The sequence below is a fragment of the Cygnus olor genome, chromosome 3 (assembly GCF_009769625.2).
Source record: "Cygnus olor isolate bCygOlo1 chromosome 3, bCygOlo1.pri.v2, whole genome shotgun sequence".
NCBI classification, from domain to species: domain Eukaryota; kingdom Metazoa; phylum Chordata; class Aves; order Anseriformes; family Anatidae; genus Cygnus; species Cygnus olor.
Window position 1 is genome coordinate 96,746,842 of NC_049171.1, and position 22,915 is coordinate 96,769,756.

The window sequence follows — 22,915 nt, forward strand, 5'->3', positions numbered from 1 at the left end:
GTGTGCTTTCTGGGACATCCGTAGCCTTTCAGCTCACATTCATAATGAGATATGGGCACGCACAAATTGCAGGTACTGTGACTCGGTAACTTTGTATGTGAGAGCTCGCTTGTCTCCAAGAAAATCCATGTGTCCCTGTGCGAGTCTCTCAGCATTTACTGTCAGCTGAGGGGTTCTGTAAAAGAAACACCCTGGGGGCTGGTGAGGCTTCACGAGGAGCTCTGTTATCTCCTGCAGTGCGTATTTTGGTCAGATGTGTTGGGATTGTGCCGTGAACCCCCTGTTTCCTTTGACTTTGGGGGAGCGTGCAGTGGGACACTGAGGTTGGTGCTGGGCTGGGTGAGGGAGCCATTTGGGTTGGTTTCCCCTGCTGTGGGGGATGAGAGAAGGACCTGTTGCTTCTGGGGATTTTGCTTCTTGCTGCGTGCAGTTGTGTCGCAGAGCCTGGGACCCGTCACCAGAGGTATTCAGAGAGCGCCTTCAGCAGGCATATCTCAGGTGACAAGCAGCCAGTGGGCGAGAGGAGGAAAATGCTGGTTGAGCTCATGGGGTCACCTGTGCCCTTCTCCTGCGAGCCATCGTTCATATGGTTACCTCTTACAACTTGAGCGACTTTCCAAAACCTCCTAGCAGGGCCTGATGCAAATGGAAAGTTTCCTGTTGATATCAGTGTGCAGTGAAATCGCACCTTTGGCTTCCAGGCTGGCCTCATTCAGGGACTTCCCTAAAAGCCGTGTTGGCAGCGGCACCTACAAAACAAATATGTTGCTTTCGTTTAAATAATTGAAGATGCCTCGTCTAGATATCTCGTCTGAACTGGGTGACAGCCTGATTGTATCTCCCACACCTTTGACTTTCATTAATCCCTCCCTTCCTGAATGCTGTACCTTCTCTTGTTTGTGTCACACTTGCCAGCGAGGTCTCCTCTCCATGAGAGCATCCAGCCTGCCCTCGGGTTCTGTCAAAGAACCATAAGATGCTGTGAAGTCTTTATGGTCTCTGCAGTAGAGACACAACATCTTGTTTTATTTATTGAGTCAACGTAACCCGTTCCTCATTTTTGCAGTAGGTGCCAAGCTGAGTAAGAAGAAAAGATGAATTTTATTTCAGTCTGTAGTTTGAAGGACCATGAATGTATTAATCCCAGAGATTTGATAACAAAGCAATCCCTTGCTATCAATATGGAAAAATAGGTACTTTGCTTTTTTTTTTTTTTAAGGGAATTACCATGCTGACAGATGTCTTCTGCAGTAATGAATTGAAGAACGGAGTAGCATGAAGATACTTTATTGAATAGAAGTTAATATTTGGTTGTGTTAACAATAGGATGCTTGTTCTTGCAGGTCTGCTGATGGTTTGGGGTGAGTTGGTGATATAAGTTAACCATGCAGGAAAAAAAATGAATTTCCATTCTTTTGTTTTATGTTTAGATACATCACTTTGAAATCACAGAATGAAAGCAGCATGAAATGTTATGGAGAAGACGGCACAGCAAGATACAGCAGTCTCACAGATAATCAAAAATCAGGTAATGTTGCAACATCACAAGTCCACTTTCTATTAGGCTTGCTTGTTTAATGAGGCTTGGTGCTTTTTGACCATTTCCCAAAATTCGCAATTCTGAGTTTCTGTAGCTTTATTGATGGACTTTTTAAACATGGCTAATTGTGTGTTGGCTTTTTCCTGTGAAACACTGTTTTATGTACCTCAGTATGTATGGCACAGGAGATCCCCATGCTTTTACATCTTTCTTAAAGGCCTAACTTGGCTTTATTGTCTGGTACAAGCAAAGTCAACATGACCTTAATTGAAAGAAGTGAATCTGTGGTGCTCAGTTCAGCATAGCTGCTCAATTTTATCTGGCCCCATTGCTAGGTACCAACATGATGTATTTTAGAGGTACTTTTCAGAGGGTCCTGCCCAAACTATGAAAATATGATTTCCTCTGGGGGAGACACTGGATCAAAATGGCTGTTCCCTCCCTATTGAAAGCTTAGCCATATGCTATTTCCCACATGCTACTCCTGCCTTTTTTTTTTTTTTTTTCCTAATTGTTTATCTGTCTCAGGATGTTTCCTTCTTGCCTGTTTTTGCAAATCCCAGCGTATGTTCTCTGACTGCTTCACAGCATTTACAGTCACAGAAAAAGGCAATCACCTTACAAGCTTCGGAACATAAACACTGTAGAGGTCAGGAAGAAATTGGCAAAGTGCGTTATAAGGGTGCTCACCTTATACTAAAATATTGTTTGCCAACTGCTGAGGCTGGAACAAGAGCTGATGGATTGATGTTTGAGTGGATGGGCATAAATATTCCCCCCCTCTGTCAATTCAGTCAACAAATTCATCAAATCAACAGTAGTGACTAGAGATTGTAATGTACCCATGTCTGGCAGTGGGCAAAGCCTAACCTGTCTCTCCCTGTGGTCTTCATGCTGGGGTCTTGTCAGGTCTGCAGAACTAGGGTCTTGCTGAGGAAAAACAAATTCCTCAATTAAGTAATACAAGTAAACTGAAAAATGAAATCGAGGGCAATTTGGATCATAGGACATATTCATCTTCGAGGAAGAATGTGGAAGAATTGCCCTTGATGTAGGGTTCAGTAGAAGGTGATACAGTTTCTTACACATCAGCAGTCAGTAAACCTGGATTGGCTGAAGGCGTTTCAAATAAAGTTTCGTGGACAGCTTCAGCTTTGATCAAATATACAATGATGTATTGGTGAATATTAAAAAACATTGTGTTTTTATCAGAGGTGATCAGCCCCTTTAATAAATCCTATCTTCTGTAAGCTTTTTAGTTACTTAGTCTTGGGATATGCAATTCAAATGCCCTTCTGGCCTCAGTCAAGGTTTTATATTTTATTTTTATTTTATCATTTTATATTTGCACATCATTTAATGTTTGCCATTTTTATGAAATAATGCTATGCTTGCTTCAGTCACAGTTCTGCAAAACCTTCAAAGTACCTCGAAAACGTAACGTTGCTTAACTGACAACAAAGATGATCGGGGTGCTGAAGCAGCCTTCCTTATTTCTGTGGGACTCGTGGAACTTTATCTCCCTTAAAGGAGATTGAGTTAATGGCTTTATTTAGGAAGTAGCCTCCTCTTCTTGAATAACACGAGTTCTGTTAGTTTTAGGAAAAAAAAGTTTTCATTAAATTACCAGTGCCTCAGAATGCATTTTCTACTTGTAACTTAGATCAAAAGAAGAGGAAAATGTTTCTGCTTGTTTGTCTTCCTCTCTCCTCCCCCTTTATTCTAGAGACTTTCCTGAGATGATCAACTGTTGTTTTTGCTGTTGTTTTTGCTGTTGTTTTTTTGTTGTTTTTTTTTTTTAAACTTTATTGAAGTGGAGAAATTGCTCGGTTCCCCTCCCAGTGCCGTTGTTGCTTTCCCCTCCCCCAAGTCCAATGTGTTCTTTATTAAAGTGAATTAGGACATTCTCGTTTCTCTTAAGAGTGGAAATGGGAACAGCTCAAATGTGCAGCCACATGAGACTCACCAGCCTTTCCAACTGCACTGCAGAAGGAGCTCAGCTGCAAAGGGAATGATAATTTTGAAGGATTTGTGCAAATGTTGAAGAATTACCAGTGTTAATAGTAAAAAGCAGCTAATCTGTTTTTCCTCTTCCATTTTGAGTATTTAGCTTTCCTGATATGCTTTCTATAAAACCAGTGTACTAAATATTTTGGTTCCTTTCCATCTTCTTTTTGCTTTTGCAATTATTTTATTCCTGTATGCTCTCCTGTGTGAGAGTGCTTTTGTGGTGGTTTTTGCCTAACAACTCCATCTTTTGGGTTTGTATGCAGATATGGGGCATGGATTTGAGACCTCTACCATTCAAAGATAGAATTGAGGTGAAGTACAAAACATACAAATAGTTTTATCCAGGACTTGGATAAAAAGGTTTTCAGCATGAAGTATTTGTCCTTGAGATAGCTATATAAATTGTTGGTGGCCCTTGAAATCCACATGGCTGTTTTGCTGCTTGTTCTAACCAAAATAGCTACGATCCTGCATCTTTTCACGCTTATTTCCAGTCTTTGGCTCTCTTTATTGTTACATCCGACGCATATTCAGAAGTTCTATAGGAAAAAAAGTAGATCTTTGAGATACTATCTTCCCACCTCCCTATCTCCTTTTCTCTCTGCTAATTCTCCCAACTACCTTGCCTGGCATTAGAAAGTATTTGTTGTTTTAGTTCTGTGCCTCTTTTCTTACTTGCTTATTTCCTGTGCCAAAAAAATGGGGCTGGGGCTTGAACTGTAGCTAAATGAAGAGTTACAGAAGCAAACCTCGTGTCTCAGCAGCCTGCAAGAGCACAGGGGTCTCGGAAACATACTGCTCTTCCTCTCCCATTGCTGTGATTCTCAGCCACCCAGCTGAGTTAAGGCTTGTGAAGACATGGGGCTAGAGCCAGTTCTGTTCCTGGAAGCTGGCTTTGAGAAACGCAGCTGTGTCCCATCTCACATCGATCTCTCCTGGGTTTTAAAGATGCTCTCTTTGGTGGGTTCTTAGTGGTGGTTTTATGTCAGTAGTGCCCAGCTAAGAATCATGTCTGTCTGTGCTATCATTTACTTAAAGGATGGATTATAGTTATCTCAGGTGTTGGGGGCTCCTGGTGCTGTCAGTGTTGGCAAAAGAGAGTGTGTATCAGGGAAGGATCTGCTGTGTGCTTTTCTCTGTCCTGAAGGAAATTGGAGGGAGAGAGAGAGAGATGATGGGAATGATGGCTGGCTGGATTTAGGAACAGCACAGAAGATCATCTCACAGTTCTGAGTTACAAAGCAAGCCAGTAAAAACGTTCCGGTAAAAAAGCTAAAATTGAGTAAGATAAATCCTGTTTTGTTTCTGTTGAAGCTAAGTGGTAGGAAAAAAAATGAAAGAAAGGAAGGAAGGGAACAGAGAACTTCTGTTTTTGGATTTTGACTTATGCATGGTAAAAATGAAGCTTATGTTCTAATAGCAAAAAGACAGACACCTGAGAAAGCCCTCTCTCAGCCCATCTGACTAAAGGGCAGTAAGGTGTCATTAAAACATGTCTCTGGTGTTGGAAGAACAAAAAGCAGTGATGCATTTCTCTAAGCAGGCATGCCTTGAATTAAATATTCCTCAAAACAAACAAACAAAACAAACCAAAACCCAATCAAACAAAAAACAGAACAAACAACCACCCAACAAAGCAAAACAAAACTGTTTAGATTGCTGAAAATGGTAAACTTACTTCAACTGTTGTGTTACGATCCCTGGCAGCACTGTGCAAATTAGCATCTGCTAATGCTATTGCTTGTGAGTAGCTGCAAGTGCTCAGTCCTGCAGAAGCCAGTTGAGTGTGGAAGAATTGTTGGTTTGTTGTTGTTTTTTTTTTGGTTGTTTGGTTGTGGTTTTTTGTTTGTGTGTGTGTGTGTGTTTTTGCTTCTGCCTTCTTATCTAGTCTTCCTTTTTTGGACTAACTGGTAGTTCGTCTATAAAAACATGTAGATTTTTTTGAGTAAAGTCATTGCTGAAAATTTTGAAATCAGTTGAAACTATAGGATCCAATTCCATTTTGATTTGCAGCCATGCAGCATACTGAGACGGCTTAGATCAGTGCCATAATAATTTGACAGCCTATTAATGAGTCTGCTTCCTTCAGTGTGTGCTTGCCTACAGTCTTTTGTTATCCCTCTCCATTAACTTTGTTCTGAAACTGGAGTCGGCTGGCATTTGGTCCTGTTTTTGCAGCCCACGCCCAGCACAACTTGCGAGCACTGACTTATTTGGTGTGGATGTCTAGCTCTGAAATTCGTGCTGGGTTCAGGGAGTTGAAAAATGTGACTGTGACTTGGTATGTTGTGTACTAGAGTTGAAATTTTCTGCAGATTTCAGGTTCTGTGTTGTGTGATAGAGCTTTTTTTTAATATGTTATAATTATCGTCCCCTTTTTGCTGCCTGCCTTTTTCTCTAAGATTTTCTGTCTCTCCAGTGATATAATTTATGAAGGATGTAAAATCGGATCATCTTTATTGAAGACTGATAACATCAGAATATTCTTCCATTTTCTGTATACCAGAATTAAATTATGGCGCGCTTCCAGGAGCAACTATTACTTGTATTGCCTTAGAGTTGCCTGTGTTTTGAAGAGGGAGACAGTCGGCGTGTGTAAAGGCATTTCGGCAAGCTTAGCATGTCTGTGGCTTTCAGCCTGTGCAGCTTACAGGGACCACACTGAAATGATGAGAAAAGAGTTGGAGTGAAACCTCGTCTCTGCTGAAATCAATTGAGCTTCCATTAGTTTGAGTCCAGATTCCATCCATAATATTAAATAGGATATTTCTCTTTCTAGGCAGTCTGCAGAAATGTTTCTGTCCTTTTGCATTTGTTTTCATGTTTCTTCGTAATGATTGCGTAATTGGGATATATCTGCAATGTCAGAAATGTAATAGGTTAAGTAGCGTAAGTGACTGTTGGAAAGAAAAGGAACACACAACTGCAGAAGCGCTCTTGCTTTAAAACTCCTGCTGCTTTCAGAAGCTGAGTTGTTTGATTTAACCATTTAGTAGTAAGCTGTTGTTGTGATAAATGGCAATTAGAGGTGTTTAGAAGTGAGTGCTTAACAAAAAGGAGAAAAAAAGCCTTTTCTTCCTGTCACTGGAAGAAATAGAAATCGTTCAGTATGCTGCCAATGGCTTCTCACTTGGCTAGAGACTAACTTTTGTGCTCCTACAGCCTTAATTACGTTTTGTACAGCATCGGAATACTCCTTATTAACTTTTAATCCGGCAAACAATGTATTCTGTTGGCATTTTGTTAAAGTTGATTGCAGATTCTCAGCATATAGCATCGTGCTCTTGATTTTTAGCCTGTTCAGGTACTAAAAACAATTCTGATATCTCAGGATCTGGTTTATTACTGATTGTGCCTCAAACATGAACACCTTGACCAGTACGTGGAGACCCGGGAGAGGTAAACCCCCAGGTGAAAGAGTGCCGTAAGTGGAGTTTGGTGTGCTTTCAAACAGCTGCCCACAAAGCTGCCGTGGCTGCTGGCGCAGGTGGTGGCATCTGACAGCGTGGTGCTCCTGCCTGTGGTAGAGGTTCGGGGTCTGCCTGGCTGCTTGGGTCGTTTTTCTAGCTAAATCGTGTTATTTGCTGCTTTAGGAGTAAGTGCTCCTACTGCCTGAGCCCTGAAGCTCTTGTGGTCTTTAATCGTCTCCTGAAGATTTTTACTCTCCTTCATTGGTTTGTGGCACTGTTAGGTCTTGTCCTTTGACTAATGCTTGTCACTTCACATGAACTATAAAAAGAATGGCTAAAACTGGAAGAACTCAGTGTAAACTGTAATACCATCAATAAGCGAACGTAGGACATACGTCCTATGCAAAAGGTATATAGACAGGTCCACTCGTGCCCTGTTCTCAGAGAAAGACGGTCAGAGTCCCAGCTGAGCTTTCGGAACTTGGCAGGCATGAAAGGAGATGCATATTCCTTTGTAGGATCCCCTCTTCCTCTAAAAGTTGATGGCCTTTCAGTGTGAAATACCACACAGTGTTTATTTTTATGCCCTTTGAATGCTTTGTGCAGGCTTTGTTTAGTTTCTCTTCATAACTTTTAATAGGAAGTCTTTGAAGTTGGGTTGTGGCTAAAAAAAAAATCCCGTTGGCAGGCTGACCGTTCATTGTTGACTCCTATCTTTTTTAATTGTACATCTATAAAAATCTGGAAGGGAGAGTGTGCAGAGCAAATACGAAGTGATGCATATTTCTGGAAGGGGAAATAAGCTTGCAATTATTCTCTGCCATTATTAGTCACGTGAAAAAGTTACATACTAATGGTTGCAGATGGTGTACACAAAAACTGTCTGTACACACTGAAAGCCTTCTTCGTTGGGAGCTATGGTTTTCTGTCATACATTATGCTACAACGGAAAAGGGGTTTTGTGCCCGCAGCTATATATTACTCTTATTTGCTGTTGCTAGCGCAGGACTCGTTAATATGCATCTGGCAATGGTTAAAATTGTCTTTATCTGTGGCTTCACGTTATTCATCCACATCAAGGATTCTCTTAAGTTAAAAAAGGTAAGGACATCGGTACAAAGGAGCCTTTGATGGAAAGCGTTACGTGTAGAAAGGCAGATGTGAAAGGGCAGGGTTGAAGTTGTGGGCTAATATCGTTGTGTTCTTGTTCAAGTTCAGAATCACGGTTTGTGTTGAAACATACTCGTGTGTGCAGGCACATTGTGCCTCCCTGCATGTGGATGATTGTAGACACAGGGATCGCTTCGTGTTGTGGGATAGAGAAACAGCCTTGCAATGTGACTGTATTTTTGTTGTTGTGCTATTCATTGAAAACAGTACAGGCATCAGTGAAGTATTGCTCTGAATTGCAGTTTGTGTGGTGAGAAAGATAAATGGTTGCATTTAACATGAACTAGTCTGTTAAAATAATGCAAACTGAAGAAGGGTAAGAGAGGAGAGGAGAGGCTGGAATTCAGCACTTCTGGTGTAAGGGGAGCGACCATAACAGATTTCCAAGGACTTGTTTGCTCTTAGCATTGATCAGATTCCAAACAGGTGAGCAAAGAAAGCTGCAAGCACAGCTGCATTTGGGTAACTGTGCTTGTGATTTTGGGGTGTTTTTTTTGTTTTGTTTTGTTTATTTGTTTTAGGGTTTTTGTTTGTTTGTCACAGCAATGAGCATTAGTCTTGCATCTTACTCTTCAGTGATGCTTAATTTTCATACCAGTGGTGGATGCTTCCTGTAGGTACCCTGAAAGTTGTGAGAAGCTGTGGAAGGCTCTGTGCAAATCCTGGATGGCAATTAAATTTTTTTTGTATGTCCTTTTAATCTGAGTACTGTCAGCTTTGTTCAAAGCCCTGGTTTTCTTTTACCTGTCTTTTCAGGCCTTTGTGGAGGCGTCTGCTATTTTATGTTAGAAAATGGATGTGTTGCTTCTGACAAGAAAGCCGTAATGCTAGAAAAGGTGATTTGGCTCGATAGTTAACTGTCTGGCTAAAGCTAGTCACAAGAGAGCAATATGTGGCCAGCTATGGCTTGAACGTTCATATACTTCAGGAAGAAATAACTCTTGGTTTAGAAGAATGGGCCTTTATGGGTCTGGCAGACTGATTTTATCAGAGAACTAGAGAAGAAGCAGGATAATGGGATGAGATGAAGTAATTTAACTGCTCTGGAATAGCCCAGCTGCTACAATTTTGCATATGATTACGTATTTTGAACCAGGAGATTTTACAGTTTGCTTTGAGGCAATAACGAGAACAGTTTATGTGGAAAGCCAGCACTTACCCTGCCTTCCTCTTACCCCACAGGTGCCTGGCGCATTGAACCTATTACCGGTCTGTATAAGATTTGCGCTGTGGTCCATTTTTTGAAGATGTGAAGCAACGTGGAGTCTGCGTTTGGAATTACTGACAGACTGGAGGAAATCGTAGTCCTTGTGATGCACACGGACATGCTGAATTATAAGTAATCCTAGCTTCTCTTCCCCTCCCCTCCCCTCCCTCACTCAGCTATCTCAGGGTTCATAGAGATTTCAATGGTTCGCGTGCCTGTAAGTTTGGAACAGAAGTGACCAAAAATGGGGGACCAGCAATTGTATAAAACTAACCATGCTGCCAACAGCAACGAGAACTTGTACTACCAACAGCACCAAATGAACTCCCTTCCATCGCTAAACCATAGTTACGGGACATCTGTTATGGATGCTCCCCAGGCGTCCCCTCTCTCCCCCCAGTTTCCCCAAGATTCAAGAGACAGTATAGCTTTGCCTGTAGGTTCAAAAAGTCTTGGGTCAATGGATACACCTAGACAAACATGGACGCATTCTGGCTCAGGAAACCACGTCCCAGCGAGGAACAATTTGAGTAATCAAAGCGCAATGTGGAGCCCCCTCGGGCAGGGGGAGTCTCACGACGGATACCAATATTCTTACTCGCAACCCAGTGAAAATCGGTCGCAAAAAATTACCAGTGGGGTCCTGCATAAATTGGACTCCTTTACGCAAGTATTTGCTAACCAAAATCTGAGAATTCAAGTTAACAACATGGCTCAGGTTTTGCACGCTGAGTCTACGATGGTGGATAATTCTGGTGACAGCGCGCTCAGGCAGCTGCTGTCCCAGAAGCCAGCGGTTGAGCAACAGCCTGTAACTTCCAGTGTACAAAGATATCAACCAGTGCCACAGCAAACGCACCAGAATTTTGCAAGCACACAGCAAAAGCAGCAAATGCAAGTCATGCAGCACCAACAGTTGTACTACGACTACCAGCAGCATTTATCGCAGATGCAGATGCATTCCGCCTTTCAGCAAGGGCAGACGCACGTCCAGCAAGTGCAGTCCCAGCAGCTCCTACCGCAACAGATGCAGCACTTGCAGCAGGCTCAATACTATGCTCAGCCACAGCAGGGGCACCAGCGGCTCTCGATACAGGAGATCCAGCAGCAGCAGCCACAGCCAACTCGGCAGCAGCAGCAGAGGCAGTGCCCGATGCAAATAGCTCAGTATTACCAAACGCAACCCGTCATGCAGCAGCTACAGCAACAGCAGCAACAGATGCAACTGCAGCTTCCTCCGTATCACCGGGAACCCGATCCAAAGACTATGCACGAACCCCACCAGTACCCTCAGGACCCGAGTCATCCTGTGCAGCTCATCCAGTTGGGAGCGGTGCCTCAGTATTGCTACCAGGACCCCCACGAGCAGTACAGGCACTTGTACCCGCAGGGTTTGCTGCAGCAGCAGCACGACCAGCAGAAGCAATACCCGAGTGAGAGCAGAGCTCCCTCTCTGAACTCCCACGTCGGCCTCACGCCACCAGAGACAGCGGAGGATCCCGTGCGGCCGGAGATCAACTCTGTGGGTAACGCTGTCCCTCATCGAACTCTTTTGCCACCCTCGGGAGCTCATCTGAACAACAAAAGCTCTCAGCAGGACTCGCCCAGCGCCGGGTGGCCTCAGGTAGGTGACATTTCAGACCCCTGCTCAGCCAAACTTGTTCCGTAGAAGAGCAGCCAGGTATGGAAATGAGACAGCTGCGGGAGAGCCGGGAAGTTAGGATGTGAGCAGTCGGCATTGCTTGGACGATTTGGGGAGCTGTGGTAACAGACTTTCCTGTCTGCATCACTGGCTTGGCTACAGGCCAGGCTGGCAGCAGCATGAAACCGCTGCTGCGGGGCTGCTGGCTCCCTCCTGAGAGGGTTCGGGGAGCTTGGGGTCGGGTTCAGGGGAGGAGGAACCTGGTTACAGCAAGGTGCTCCTGCTCCTTTTTCAACGCCTGAGGGCCTGAATGTGCACGAAGACTTAGCTCCTTGTTTCCAAAAGTAATACTGCTGGGTCAGAGGGAAGGCTTTGAACAGCAGGTGAGCGCAAGAAAACTTGTGCTAGCCATGCTCACAGGGGCATTGATTTGCTGGATACATGTAAGGCTCGCAGTTCAGAGGCCTGTAGTATTAGTAAAATCATATGCAAAATGCACGCATAAAGCCGTGAGGATGTTCATTTACGTATTACTATTTCCTGAAAAATTCTTTTTTGCTTTTTTCCCCTCGTTTTCCCTCTCCTCCTTTTGATAGCAGGTGCAATTGTCAGACGGCAGACTGCAGCCGCTGTCGCCAGAACAAAGGTATTAATTTTTTGTGTTAGTGGTTTTAAATATGAGAAATACAAAGCAGTGCTGCAGCTTAAAGGGAAGAGAATGCACTCTGGGTAGGTCATAGATGTTACTCTTCTAGAAACATCTTTTTTTAGCTTTGTGGATATAAGCTTGTGTGATTTTACACTCCACACCCTTCTAGCAATAAAATCAAGTGCTTTGTCTTTCCCCCCCAAAAAAAACAAAACAAAACAAAAAAAGAACCAGGCAGGGGAGCAGTCTGCACTCGGTGTTGCATTTGTAAGAGAAGAGCGATGATGCATTTATATTTGTATCTTCAGCAGCAGGGACCTTCTGTTTTTCTTAAGGTCTCGCCTCTGCAGGGCTGAGGTGTCCCCCAGCACTGTTGTCTGCCCTAAGTAGGGGCATTACATCCAAGTACTCGCTGAGTGCTGGCACAGAGGGGAAGTGAAGATCTGTCACAATAGATCTCCCGGCTTCTCAGACTTTTCCATATCAAAGGTCACCTTATAAAAAGCGTGTTAGAGGGAGTTCCTACTTGAAAGTTTCCTTCTCCCCATCTTGGGAACAGCTGACCTAGGTTATCACCTGTGTATTCCACAGTACTCACCCTGTGCTTAGTTGTGGCTTCATAAACGTTTAGCTGTAAAATTTTATTGACTTCCTTAACAAAAAAGCTTCCTCTGCAATGAAAGGAACATGCCAACCTGATGTCTCTTCTTCTGTTCCATGCTAAAAAACAAAAACCCAAACAAACAAAAAACAAACAATAGTGGCCAGAACAGAGAAACACTTCCTGAGAGAGCTGATGTGAAGAACAAGCTAACGTGTTCAATATGCTTGAAGGAGTTTAAGAGTTTGCCTGCTCTGAATGGTCACATGAGATCTCATGGAGGAGTACGAGCATCTCCTAACTTCAAACAGGTAGCAGTTCATATTACTTCAGTATTTGACTCTCTTCTTTCGATGTTGATGTTTGCTTGCTTTGCCACGCTTTGCTTTGCTGTGAAAACCTGTTCTCCTTGGCGCTGTTTTATGTCACACCCTGTGTAAGTAGAAATACACATAATTCTGCTAATTTACAGGCCAGAAGTCTCGCTTAAAAGTGAGAGAGTGGTAGAGGACAGAACAACGTTTGTGCCTCTTTGTGTCTCTGCACATTACAAACACACAGTACAAAGTCATGGCACAAGCTTCTGAATTTTTCCCCTTGTGTTTGTTTATTATATTAGAAATATCAGGAACATCAAGTCTTCCTTATTTTCATTTGGACTACTTAGATGACTAAGGGATGTTTATTGGAAGCATTCCCAGGCTTTAATTGAAGGAGCAGATTGTTGAATCTTTGACAGCTTTCTTCCCGAGTGTTTTTAGTTCTATAGGTATCAACAAATAACAGATGAAAATGTGGGGTTTAAATTGTTCTGAACAAAAATAACTTGCCTGTCAATCAGTTTTTCAGCGTCCTGATATTTTAAAAATTCTCTCTTGATGGGGAGAACTACGGGAAGGCAAAGAGCTACCACAGTTACACCATCTGTATCTTTTTGTTTTTAGGTGGGTGATGGGGAATTCTGCCTTTATAGAGATCTAAAAAAAAGGGGCACTGTTTCTTGCCCATTCTGCAAGTGATCCTGTAAAGATGCTAATGTGGTTGTTTATCACCGAGGCTAAATCCTGTATAGGAGTTGCAAGTAATCTGCCAACTTCGTTCAAGGCAAACACAGAGTCCAAGAAGCAAGGCTATTGTGTGTTTTGTAACCCTGGCCACTTCTTTTCAGCCACGGTGCTTACGTTGTGTAGTTACCGATCCAGAAGCAGCCCTCCCTCACTCGGGCTGAAAGCCTCTAATTGTCTGTACAGGATGAAGGAGAGAAACCACCACAGCAGCCGCTGCCTAAAGAGGTGGATAGCCTCGCGCCCATCATCATGCCAGTGTCTGTCCCTGTAAAGCTTCTGTCACCTGAGCCCAGCACGCAGCCCTCTGCCAGCACTGCCACAGTCAAAGACAAGCCTGCCAACTCTGTGTCAGATGATGAGATGCCCGTTCTCGTGAAGATGACTTACTCTCCACCGTGCAGTCCAAAAGTGGCCAACCCCTGCTCGTCCTCTGTGAGTGCTGCATTTCTTGCCACTAACTGTGCTGTGCTTGTTAAATCCCTTTGCTTATAGTGCTGCTGTGTTCTAAAATGCCCGTGTTTTAGAGTATTTTCTGGATCCTAATGATGCCTAAAAAAAACAAAAAGAGGCCGTGGCATCGTATCATTTTTTCCTTGGTCCTTTGAAAATACTAATTTTCTCTTTACTGGGGAATCAAGACTTCAGCTGAAATAAGCCATTTGAAATGGAATGTGATACTCTTTTTATCCCACTAGAACAAAGGGATTTAGTATCTTTTTACTGTTTTTGTTTTTTCCTTTTCAGGCTGCTTTGTTTTTATGTTATTGCTTAAATTCAGCAGTTTTATTTCTTCCTGTTTTTTGAGTCAGATATATGTGCTTCTCATTTCAGCTGTAGATAGGAAGGCACTGTGCAGTACTTAGTGCGTGCTCTAAGCCAATATGAAGCTTGCTGACTCAGAGTTTTAAAATGAAGTCATTTTTCCCTTTCCTTCTGCATGCATCAGATCTAAGGGTTAATCATTGGGAATTCTGACATAGGAAAAATAGCTGTGCTTAGTGCTTTCATTTCGCTCATAAAACTGAAATTGTCAAGTAGCACGAGCAACTGATGAGCCCCTTGAATGAGATGTGAGAACGCTCTTTATTGTTTTCCTGAAGAGTCCTGGAGCAAGCAGTATCATTTTGTTCACATTCCAGTGCAGGAATAGATGCTGCTCATTCTTTTGAATCCATGCTCGCAGACAATGCCATGATAAGGGATTACTGGGGAGTATAAGTACTCTACTTATATATAATATTATCTATATAATAATGTGGAGAAATACTCCCCTGATTTTTATTTTCTCACTAGTCAGATGGCTAAATGAGGGGACAGCATGCACCATCGTGGGTGGCTCTTTGTAGTATTTGTATATTTATTACCCTCCCCTCAGCCTTCACTCAGACATGCACGCTAATTTAAATACACAGAAAATCTTTACTCTCTTCCTATCAGATGGAGATTTTACACATAAACTTCCACTCTACTGTGGAAACCAGCATCTCACAGTACTTAGCTTGTAACTTGCCAGTGCAGTTTCTCTTTTCTATTCTAGTTTCTGGAGAGGAAAGGGACAGTCTTTTCTGAATCCATGAGCTCTGAGTGGGAGATCTTCTCTAGAGACATCAGAGTAGGTGGCTTGGGCTTGTGTATTTCTGCAACGTTTATAAAGTGACTGTGATTAAATCTGCCAGAGTTTGGCTAAATGTATGTTCATTCACTCAAAATTAAGCTTGGTAGTCTTTGTTATTGCCCAAGCAAATTAAATTCAGTTTCCTGAATTTAGATCCTAGATCCTGTCTTTTATTTAAGTAGCAGCACTGGAAACATTCAAACACCAGAAGATCTGCAGTTCTCTTTTCTTCTGTAAAGGGATTGTGCCACTGGAGACTCTAATTTTCTTCTTTAACCAAAGAACTGAAACCGTGTTGCATTTGCACTGTGCTTTGAGCTGTCCAGAAAATTGCTCACAAATTCACGGAATCAGTAGAAGTCAATCAGCAGAAGGAAGTAAGTTTTCAGCAAGACTATAGGATGCTGGGTGTGGTGAACCCAGCAGTCAAGTGAGGTCCATCAGGGTCTACCCAGAGTGGATTTGTCGAGCTGGGGCAGCAGGGCCCAGGTGGAAGCATAAGTTCTTGAATAATGGACATCAGTTTCTGGAGCTTCAGAGAAGTGTTGAGGTGATTCTGCACTGAAAATCCACGGGCACCAAGATCTCCTTTAATATTCAGTGTGGTCTTTTTTGAAAGTAGTGTTGGTGTAGTGAGGCTAAGGTGTACTTAACTGTTTGAGATGTCATCTTGGCTGGTTAGTTGATTTTACACTAGTGAGAAGAATGCCAGCTCTTTCACATTTAAAGAGCAGAACAAAACAAGCCTTTAATCAAAGACATAGATCTGGACTTACATTTTGGGGGGGGGATTGTTGTGCGTGTGGGGGGGGGGTTGCTAGTTTGTTGTTGTTTTGTTAAGTTTAGAGTCTTTTCACTTTCACCTCTGTGAACGCTAAATGTTCACCATTGTGATGGGCTCTGTCTGTGATTATAAGTAACCATCACCCTCTTGCTGTTCTGAATGCTCGTTATCTATAAAATTCTCTGTAAAGCTGCACTCTTTCCTTCTACTAAATGAAAAATTTTCTGAAACTTAACTTTTTTTGGAGAGCAAAACCATCAACAGCTGTTGGAGAGGATACAGCCATGATCTAACAGAGAGGACAGGACCTCTGTAATCAAAAACATTTCCACAAGCTGGAACACATTAATGTAAGGGATAAAGGGTGACAGTGCTAATGCTTCTTTAACATGGTTTTTATTGGGTGAATGTGATTCTCAGGAACCACCCATGGTGTAAAGATATATATTGTATAAACATACATGGTAGTAATTCTTTTACATAGTAATAGTACTTATAGATGATGCAGACATTCTGGAGTAACCCTGTTTTGTCTGTCAAAAATTTTCTTCCGTTTTCGAAGTTAATCCTTAGATCTCCAATCTGTACACCTTAAAGCAGCGTATTTACTACTGTGTTCATCTACCAGCTTCTGTACATTTTTAAAGCATAATCTGAAACCTATTTCTTACCCACCCTCAGGATATCCAGATCCTAGGTTTGCACAACTTTTGTATCTTCTGCTTTCTGTGATTTCTAGGGATTTAGTGTTAAATGATTTTTAACCTTCAGATTTGAGGAGTGTTTGAATGCCTGAATTTCCCAAATGGTTATCTACTACCCTTTTTTTCCTCCAAGAGGAGAGAGTTAAATTTAGGATTTGTTGCAGCTGGACTGTACTCAAGCTGATGGGAATGTAGTGATAAGAGGCAAAGAATTTGAATTTATTACATTTTTCTTCCTTTCCTGCTGCTGAGTGCTGCAGTAATTTCACTGAGCTCATACGTCCTTCTTAGTCAAACAAAATAAATGCATTGGAAAACATCTCGTATAAACTTCCTAACAAACCGTGGCTGGATAGTGAAGCAACTTGCAATAGCCTTTGTGTATTCAGTGCAAATTGGAGTGCCCAGGGTGTTCAGGTGGAGCTGAAGGGTGTGGGAGACTCGTGGCCAGAGAGGGTTGCTCTTCGCACCTTCAAAAGCTGGCTGCAGCCTCTCCAGGTCTGTGCCTCCAGCTCAGCCCTGCCTTGACCCAGAGGGATCCCTGTGGGAGGTGAGGGTAATTCTTCCTGGCTCTCCTCTTTCCTCTGTGGTTTCTGGGTAGGACCAGATACTGTACTGACCAGTACCTGAATAACTGCCTGCTGGTAACAGCATTTCTGTGGCTGTATTCTGTGCCCTAGGCTGTAGGGAACTGTGTTCAATGCAAACCACATGTAAGCATGGCTAAATATTACAGTTCTGTATGTTTTCCTTTAGGAAATCAGCAAAAAACCTCATCAAAGTGCTTCAAAATTGGAAGAAAACTTAAAACCGTTGCAGGACAAGAAGAAGTATCGGCATAGACCCGAACCTCTCTTCATACCTCCTCCTTCCTTCAACTTCAGCATGTCCCACTCCGGTGCCATGCTGTACCAGAGTCAGCTTCGCTCTCCCCGCGTCCTCGGAGATCATCTGCTGGACCGGCCGCATGAGCTCCCCCCCTACACTCCGCCACCGATGCTTAGTCCCGTTCGGCAAGGGTCCGGGCTCTTCAGCAGCGTCATCACGTCATCTCATAGCACCTCGCACGCTCAGCTGCCGCTTACTCCGCTCACACCTACTCCACGGGTGCTCCTGTGTCGCTCCAGTAAGTGTTACGTTTACAGGGGGGCAGCGTGTAGCAGACACCGCCGAGCTCTTTCCTGGTGGTACCACACTGAGGATTTTACGTGTGAGCACGCGTGTGGCTGGTTGTGTTACGTCACAGGACGAGTCCATCTTCCTCAGTGTTTTTGCATAGGATTTGGGAGAGGTGGTGTTAAAAGCATAAAGTGAACAGAGGGGCCTAACCAGTGAGAAAGGCCGTGATCTTTCACCGTCAGCTGCCTCCAGGAAGGACTGCTGTGCCTCTCCATACAGCAAGGCTGTCTGAGGTGGAGGGAAGAGATTTAGTTTGGGCCTTGGGGTTTTGTTTTTCTTCGGTGCTTCACAAGAAAAGGTGGCTAATCATACCTGATCATGGTGGTAGAAACATGGGCATGACATTTGTTCCCTTTAACGATTTAGGTAGTCTGTATGTCTGAATATTGAGAAAGGGTAACCTTTCCGTAATAGAATGGAAGAAGCCTCCCGGTAGAAAGGAGGTGGTAACTGTACCCTGAGTCACTCCAGATTTTGTGATGGAAGTTGCCTGTGCTATCATAGCAATGCCATAGAGCTCCCATTGCCCTTCTTTCAGCTCCTTCTTAGCTTTGTAAACTGAGCAGGTTATTAGCATGAAAATGCAAGGAGCAAGTTGAAATCTTACTTAGCAGGCCACCACCTGTGTCCTGCAATCCAAAGAAAGTGAAGCTCCTGTCACTTTTCCCACTTCTCTCTTGGAGATTGGTAACCTATCTGTCCTCTCATCAGAACCACTCTGGCTTGGGAGACAAGCATGTGACAAACTCTTGTAACCAGTGCTGATGTGGTTTTGGTTCCCTGTTTTTCTTTCTGTGCTGCAGTACCACACCAGTGCCCCTCAAATGATGAAAAAACATGCTGGGTGGCTTTTTGTTGGAGGCAACAAGGGTAAATGCCATAGCCTGTCATGCTTTGGGGTAGGCATGAGTAGACTCGCAGATTTATCTTATGTTTTCCTTTCTGTCTGCTTGCTCTTTTTTGGAGAAAATTGGGAAATAGAAATTAGAAATCGGGACTGGTCATCTCCACCTTCAGGAAAGTAGTCTGTGCACAAACCTTTCATCTTCTCATAACTTCATTAAAATCTAGTTGTTAGTTTCCTCAAAAACCGAAGCAAAATGGAAATTCCTGACTGGAGGGTTGGGGGAGGATAGAGTTGCATTTTGATGCAGAATTATTTACAAAATCATTTCATCTCACAAAAGATGTTCTCAGTGCTTCAGTGAAAGGATGTTTTCAGAACAGTTGAAGTATCAGCACTTCTGACTTGCAGAGGTTATGGTTTTGAGTCGAATAGGACAAAATAGTAGGTCAGGTAGGGGAGAGAGCAAGGAAGAGTTAAAGCAATAGCTTTTCTGAAAGGGGGAAAGACTGTGTGGCAAACAAGCCAGAAGATGCTGTAGATATGAATGAAGGTACATCGAAGATGCAGCATTAATGGGAACAGTCAAAGGTGGCGGGGAGGTATTGCAGAGCTACAGCTCCCAAAGCCAAAATAAGAATTGCTTTAAGGAACCTAAAGCATTGTGAAAGCATTGTGTGTTCTTTGTATTCAGCTGTTTTACCATCCTGACTAATGTTCTCCTCCAGACCAGCAGAGTATAGAGAACTTTTAGTCATTGTTGATGGTTGTGTGCTTTAAAGTGAACTTGTTTTAGCCCCTCAGCTATTACTAACCCTGTGTATTGTGCCTGACTACTCTTTTACATGAGAAATACACCTGATTATGCAGGAACTAGGTAATTTTGAGCCAGACACATCCCAGGTGCTGCTAGCTCTCCCAGATGTACCCTGATGTCTCACCAATTCCTGCAGGATGTTAATAGGAAAGTGGCAATATAGCCTGGGAGGTGGAGCATCAGCAGGGATACTGTTGTTACCAAAATATGTTCTAAACACCGGCACTCCAATCTCTGTTTCAGATAGTATTGATGGAAGTGTCATTCCAGTGACGCCTGGGCCCGGAGAACAGACTGTTGAACCGTAAGAAAAACAATATTGCTTTTGTCACTGCTTTGATAGACCAGCTCCAGCCTAGAGTGCGTGCCCTGAAATATTTTGAACTGGGCAGGTAGCGTTCGGCTGCCTGAATGCATGTTGGTCTGGATGCATTTAAGGGTACTCGGCGTGGTGGCTGAGGAGCAAAGTGCCTGTGGGAGATGTGGGTGTCGTGGTTCTGAAATGCTAGGAGAGGCTTGGTGGGAGCCACTGAAGGTGGAAAACGGTTAATGATGGCTGGAGAAAGGGTCACGAGGAGAACATATGCTGCTCCAGTACTTTTGCTATTATAGATATATATATATGTGTGTGTGTGTGTGTGTGTAGGTACTGTCTGTGGAGCTTTGGAGAGAGGTGTTATCTGGTAGGTTCCCCAGGGCAGTCTGCAAACAACGTTACCCCCCTCCCGAAGCAGTAATGTCTCTGCTTTCTGCCAAAGAGTGCCATTCTCTGTGGAACAGAAGGCTAGCATGTCCTGCATCTAGCCTCTTTGCTACTCAGCACGTATATAAGCTAGCTTGGGTTTTCTTTATCTGTAAGGTATAGTGTCTCAATATAGTTTAAATTGTGTATGGAAATTCTGGTTTCCCCCCAAGAGATCAGTTCTCTCTAATATTCAAAATACTTATCCCACTGAGAGTAAAGCATTGCGTAAGCAGTCTGACACAATTTCCTGCCGCTCCAGTGTAATAAAAGTTTTGTTGGGAACAAAATGAACACTAATGTGACTTCCGTTTTTTCTGCATGCTGCATAGTCGAATACTTGTTTGTTTGTTTGTTCTTATAGACGAATCAATATTGGGTCCAGGTTCCAGGCTGATATTCCTGAGCTGCAGGACAGGTTGCTAATGGACAAAGATGTGCACAAGGCTACTTTGGTTTGGAAACCATGGCCAGAACTGGAGAACAAAGTCTTCCAACAAAGGGGTATGATGACTTGCTGTTCTAAACGCCCATACATCACCCTGTGTCTGCTGAAGAAATTCCCATCGATTTCTCATTTGTATACTGTACAAAAGATTCAAGAGAGTGTTAATTACTGAGAACTCAGGGCAGAAGACCAGAACTGCATGTTACAGATTCAGAGCAACATTCTGGGCCTTTAATGTGGCTGAAGTTTTCTCTGGCAGCCAACAGGGAAAGGTTATTGCCTGGAAGAGATTTTTGTGCACTGCACTGCCTGGGGTAAGGGCAGAGATCACAGGTGAGAGGCAGCTCTTGGTTCCTAGGCCTATCCTGGGACCATAACAGAGATGAAATTTGATGGTCTTATTGATTACTACAGCCCTGAACAGAGTTTGTTCCTGCTCAAGTGTGGTTCATTTCTGTTCCTCTGCCCTGACTGGAGCTTTCTTGGTGCAGCAGCATCACTGACCATATGTATCTGTGCAAGCCACTGCTCACAGCCAGGTCTCTGCCTCTGGCTTTATAATACTCCATCACATCCCAGGGACGTGCTCGGAAAATCCAGTCACGTCCCCTCCTCAGTAAGTGATCCTAAAACCAGGAGAATAATTACCCTGGGGAGGGAAAATGTGAAAGCTGCTGCCCTCAACTAAGTTGTCTGTAGTTACAGAATCGTTGGCTCGGGTTGTTTAACTGACAGGTACAGTATTAGCAGTAAAATGTTGACTTGTTTCTAACAGTGGAAGACCTCTTAAATATGAGTTGTTCCAGTGTGTTACCTGGTGGAGGAACTAACTCGGAATATGCTTTGCACTCCCTCTTTGAGGCAAAAGGAGATATTATGGTAAGATAAGCTGAAACGGGAGAGATGATCCTCTTCTCAGATAAATTAGCGTGCTTTATTAAATGGATTTAGATATGGTTATATAAAAAGAGATTTCTGACTGATTAGCAGCGATGCTTTAAGCATCCTGTAACATTTTTGGGGAATGACTTTTCCCTTTCATTCTTTAATAAATTTAAATTTCAAAGCAGTCCCTCTTTGAAGGCTTACTGTATATTTCAGATAGATAAGATTGCTTAGTTTATAGCCTTGGGGCTTTGTCTCCCAGTGCTTTCTCCAGACCTGATATTTCACAGGCTTTGTGGTCACAGAGAGCTTAGTCTTCTTCTAGCCCTTATAAAATTTATTTATTTATTTATTTATTTTTTAAGCAACAATCACATCTACTTATTTGTTTGGTACTGTGAGGTAATCGCATACAGTTCTCATATAAATAATGCATTTCAAATGTTTGTGTTAGCTTTGTGATGGAAACATTACTAGCTAAGGCAAAACATCCCTTTTGCCCAGCGTTAAGGAAAGACAAGGTCCTGCCCCAGATCCTGGAGAGCCAATTTAAAATAAAATGCAACAGAACACGGGGCTGGAATGAATCTCACAAGATAGTCTAACATGGTGTCCTTTAACTTGCATCCCACTTTCGTCAGGCTCCATTAGCTGTATCTGGGGGGCTCTGAGACAGGTGTCTGAGTCGTATTGTCAGATTTGACATTTGCTGTATGGGAATATGCATCATCTGGGGGAAGAAAAATCAGGAATCCACAAATCATCTTTCTCCCTGATCCAAAGGAGAATTAACTCTACTTGTTGTCATTCCTGACAGATGGTGACTTAAACAGGTGTTCTAAAACAATGCTACCAAATCAACCATTAAATATTAATATTAATTAATAATATCAAATTAAACACTGTGATCGTATTTGTCTGTGGCAATCAGGAGGGAGGGAATTGCTGGAAGTTGCTAAGTAATAGCCACATTTGTGCTAATGAAGGCTGGACAGGTGTGCACTGGGTGCTCTTATGTGAGCCACAGTGTTAATGGACCGTGGAGTAATTTGGTGTGAGTTTTGTGTGACAAAAAAAAATAATAATTTTATTTAATATCCTACCAAGTAGTCTCCTGAATGCAGTTGTATGTAGCAACTGACTGCATGTGCTAATTCCGTATTTTTTTTTTCCTTCTACTTATTCATTTAGGTTACTCTTGAGAAGCTGCTGTTGAGGAAGCCAGTGAGATTGAAGTGTCATCCTTTGGCAAATTACCACTACGCCGGTAGGTTTCCTTGTGATCTCTGCATCTGCTGGTACACAGAGCCCGAGGCTGGCATCCAAGTCCGGTGCGTGGAATCGCACTGCTCTCTCTGCTGTCTGCTGCAGGGATGGCAGCCTCTGACAGAGGGCAGTGTGGACAGCGCTGTGTGGTACATCCAGAGCCTTTACGAGTTTGGTAGTTTTACCTGACTAATGATAGACAGAAACCTTGTAGTCATGTTGCTGTGTAGGCTTCTGCAGATTATAAACTGCCTGGAGGATTTTCTTTTTTCTTTTAACTAAAATTTAATTTGTTGATCTTCCTTTAAAATTGCTGCTATTCATACGTGAATGAT

The 22,915-nt window shown here is 43.0% G+C and overlaps 1 protein-coding gene across 9 annotated transcripts in view; it reads left to right on the top strand.

Annotated features, from left to right (window-relative positions):
• TRERF1 (transcriptional regulating factor 1) overlaps window positions 1-22,915 on the top strand; it is a 99,002-nt gene that overhangs the window by 67,338 nt on the left and 8,749 nt on the right. For 4 of the 9 annotated variants that reach the window (XM_040553298.1, XM_040553296.1, XM_040553299.1 and 1 more), the window contains 10 exons: window positions 1,431-1,528; window positions 9,313-10,961; window positions 11,576-11,625; window positions 12,390-12,540; window positions 13,480-13,728; window positions 17,156-17,525; window positions 19,483-19,543; window positions 20,346-20,485; window positions 21,205-21,308; window positions 22,506-22,581. In XM_040553298.1, the coding sequence (XP_040409232.1) occupies window positions 9,582-10,961; window positions 11,576-11,625; window positions 12,390-12,540; window positions 13,480-13,728; window positions 17,156-17,525; window positions 19,483-19,543; window positions 20,346-20,485; window positions 21,205-21,308; window positions 22,506-22,581 (2,581 nt within the window). In that variant the 5' untranslated portion in view covers window positions 1,431-1,528; window positions 9,313-9,581. The remainder of the gene's footprint in view (window positions 1-1,430; window positions 1,529-9,312; window positions 10,962-11,575; window positions 11,626-12,389; window positions 12,541-13,479; window positions 13,729-17,155; window positions 17,526-19,482; window positions 19,544-20,345; window positions 20,486-21,204; window positions 21,309-22,505; window positions 22,582-22,915) is intronic. The other 5 variants (XM_040553301.1, XM_040553302.1, XM_040553303.1 and 2 more) reach the window with 3 other exon arrangements.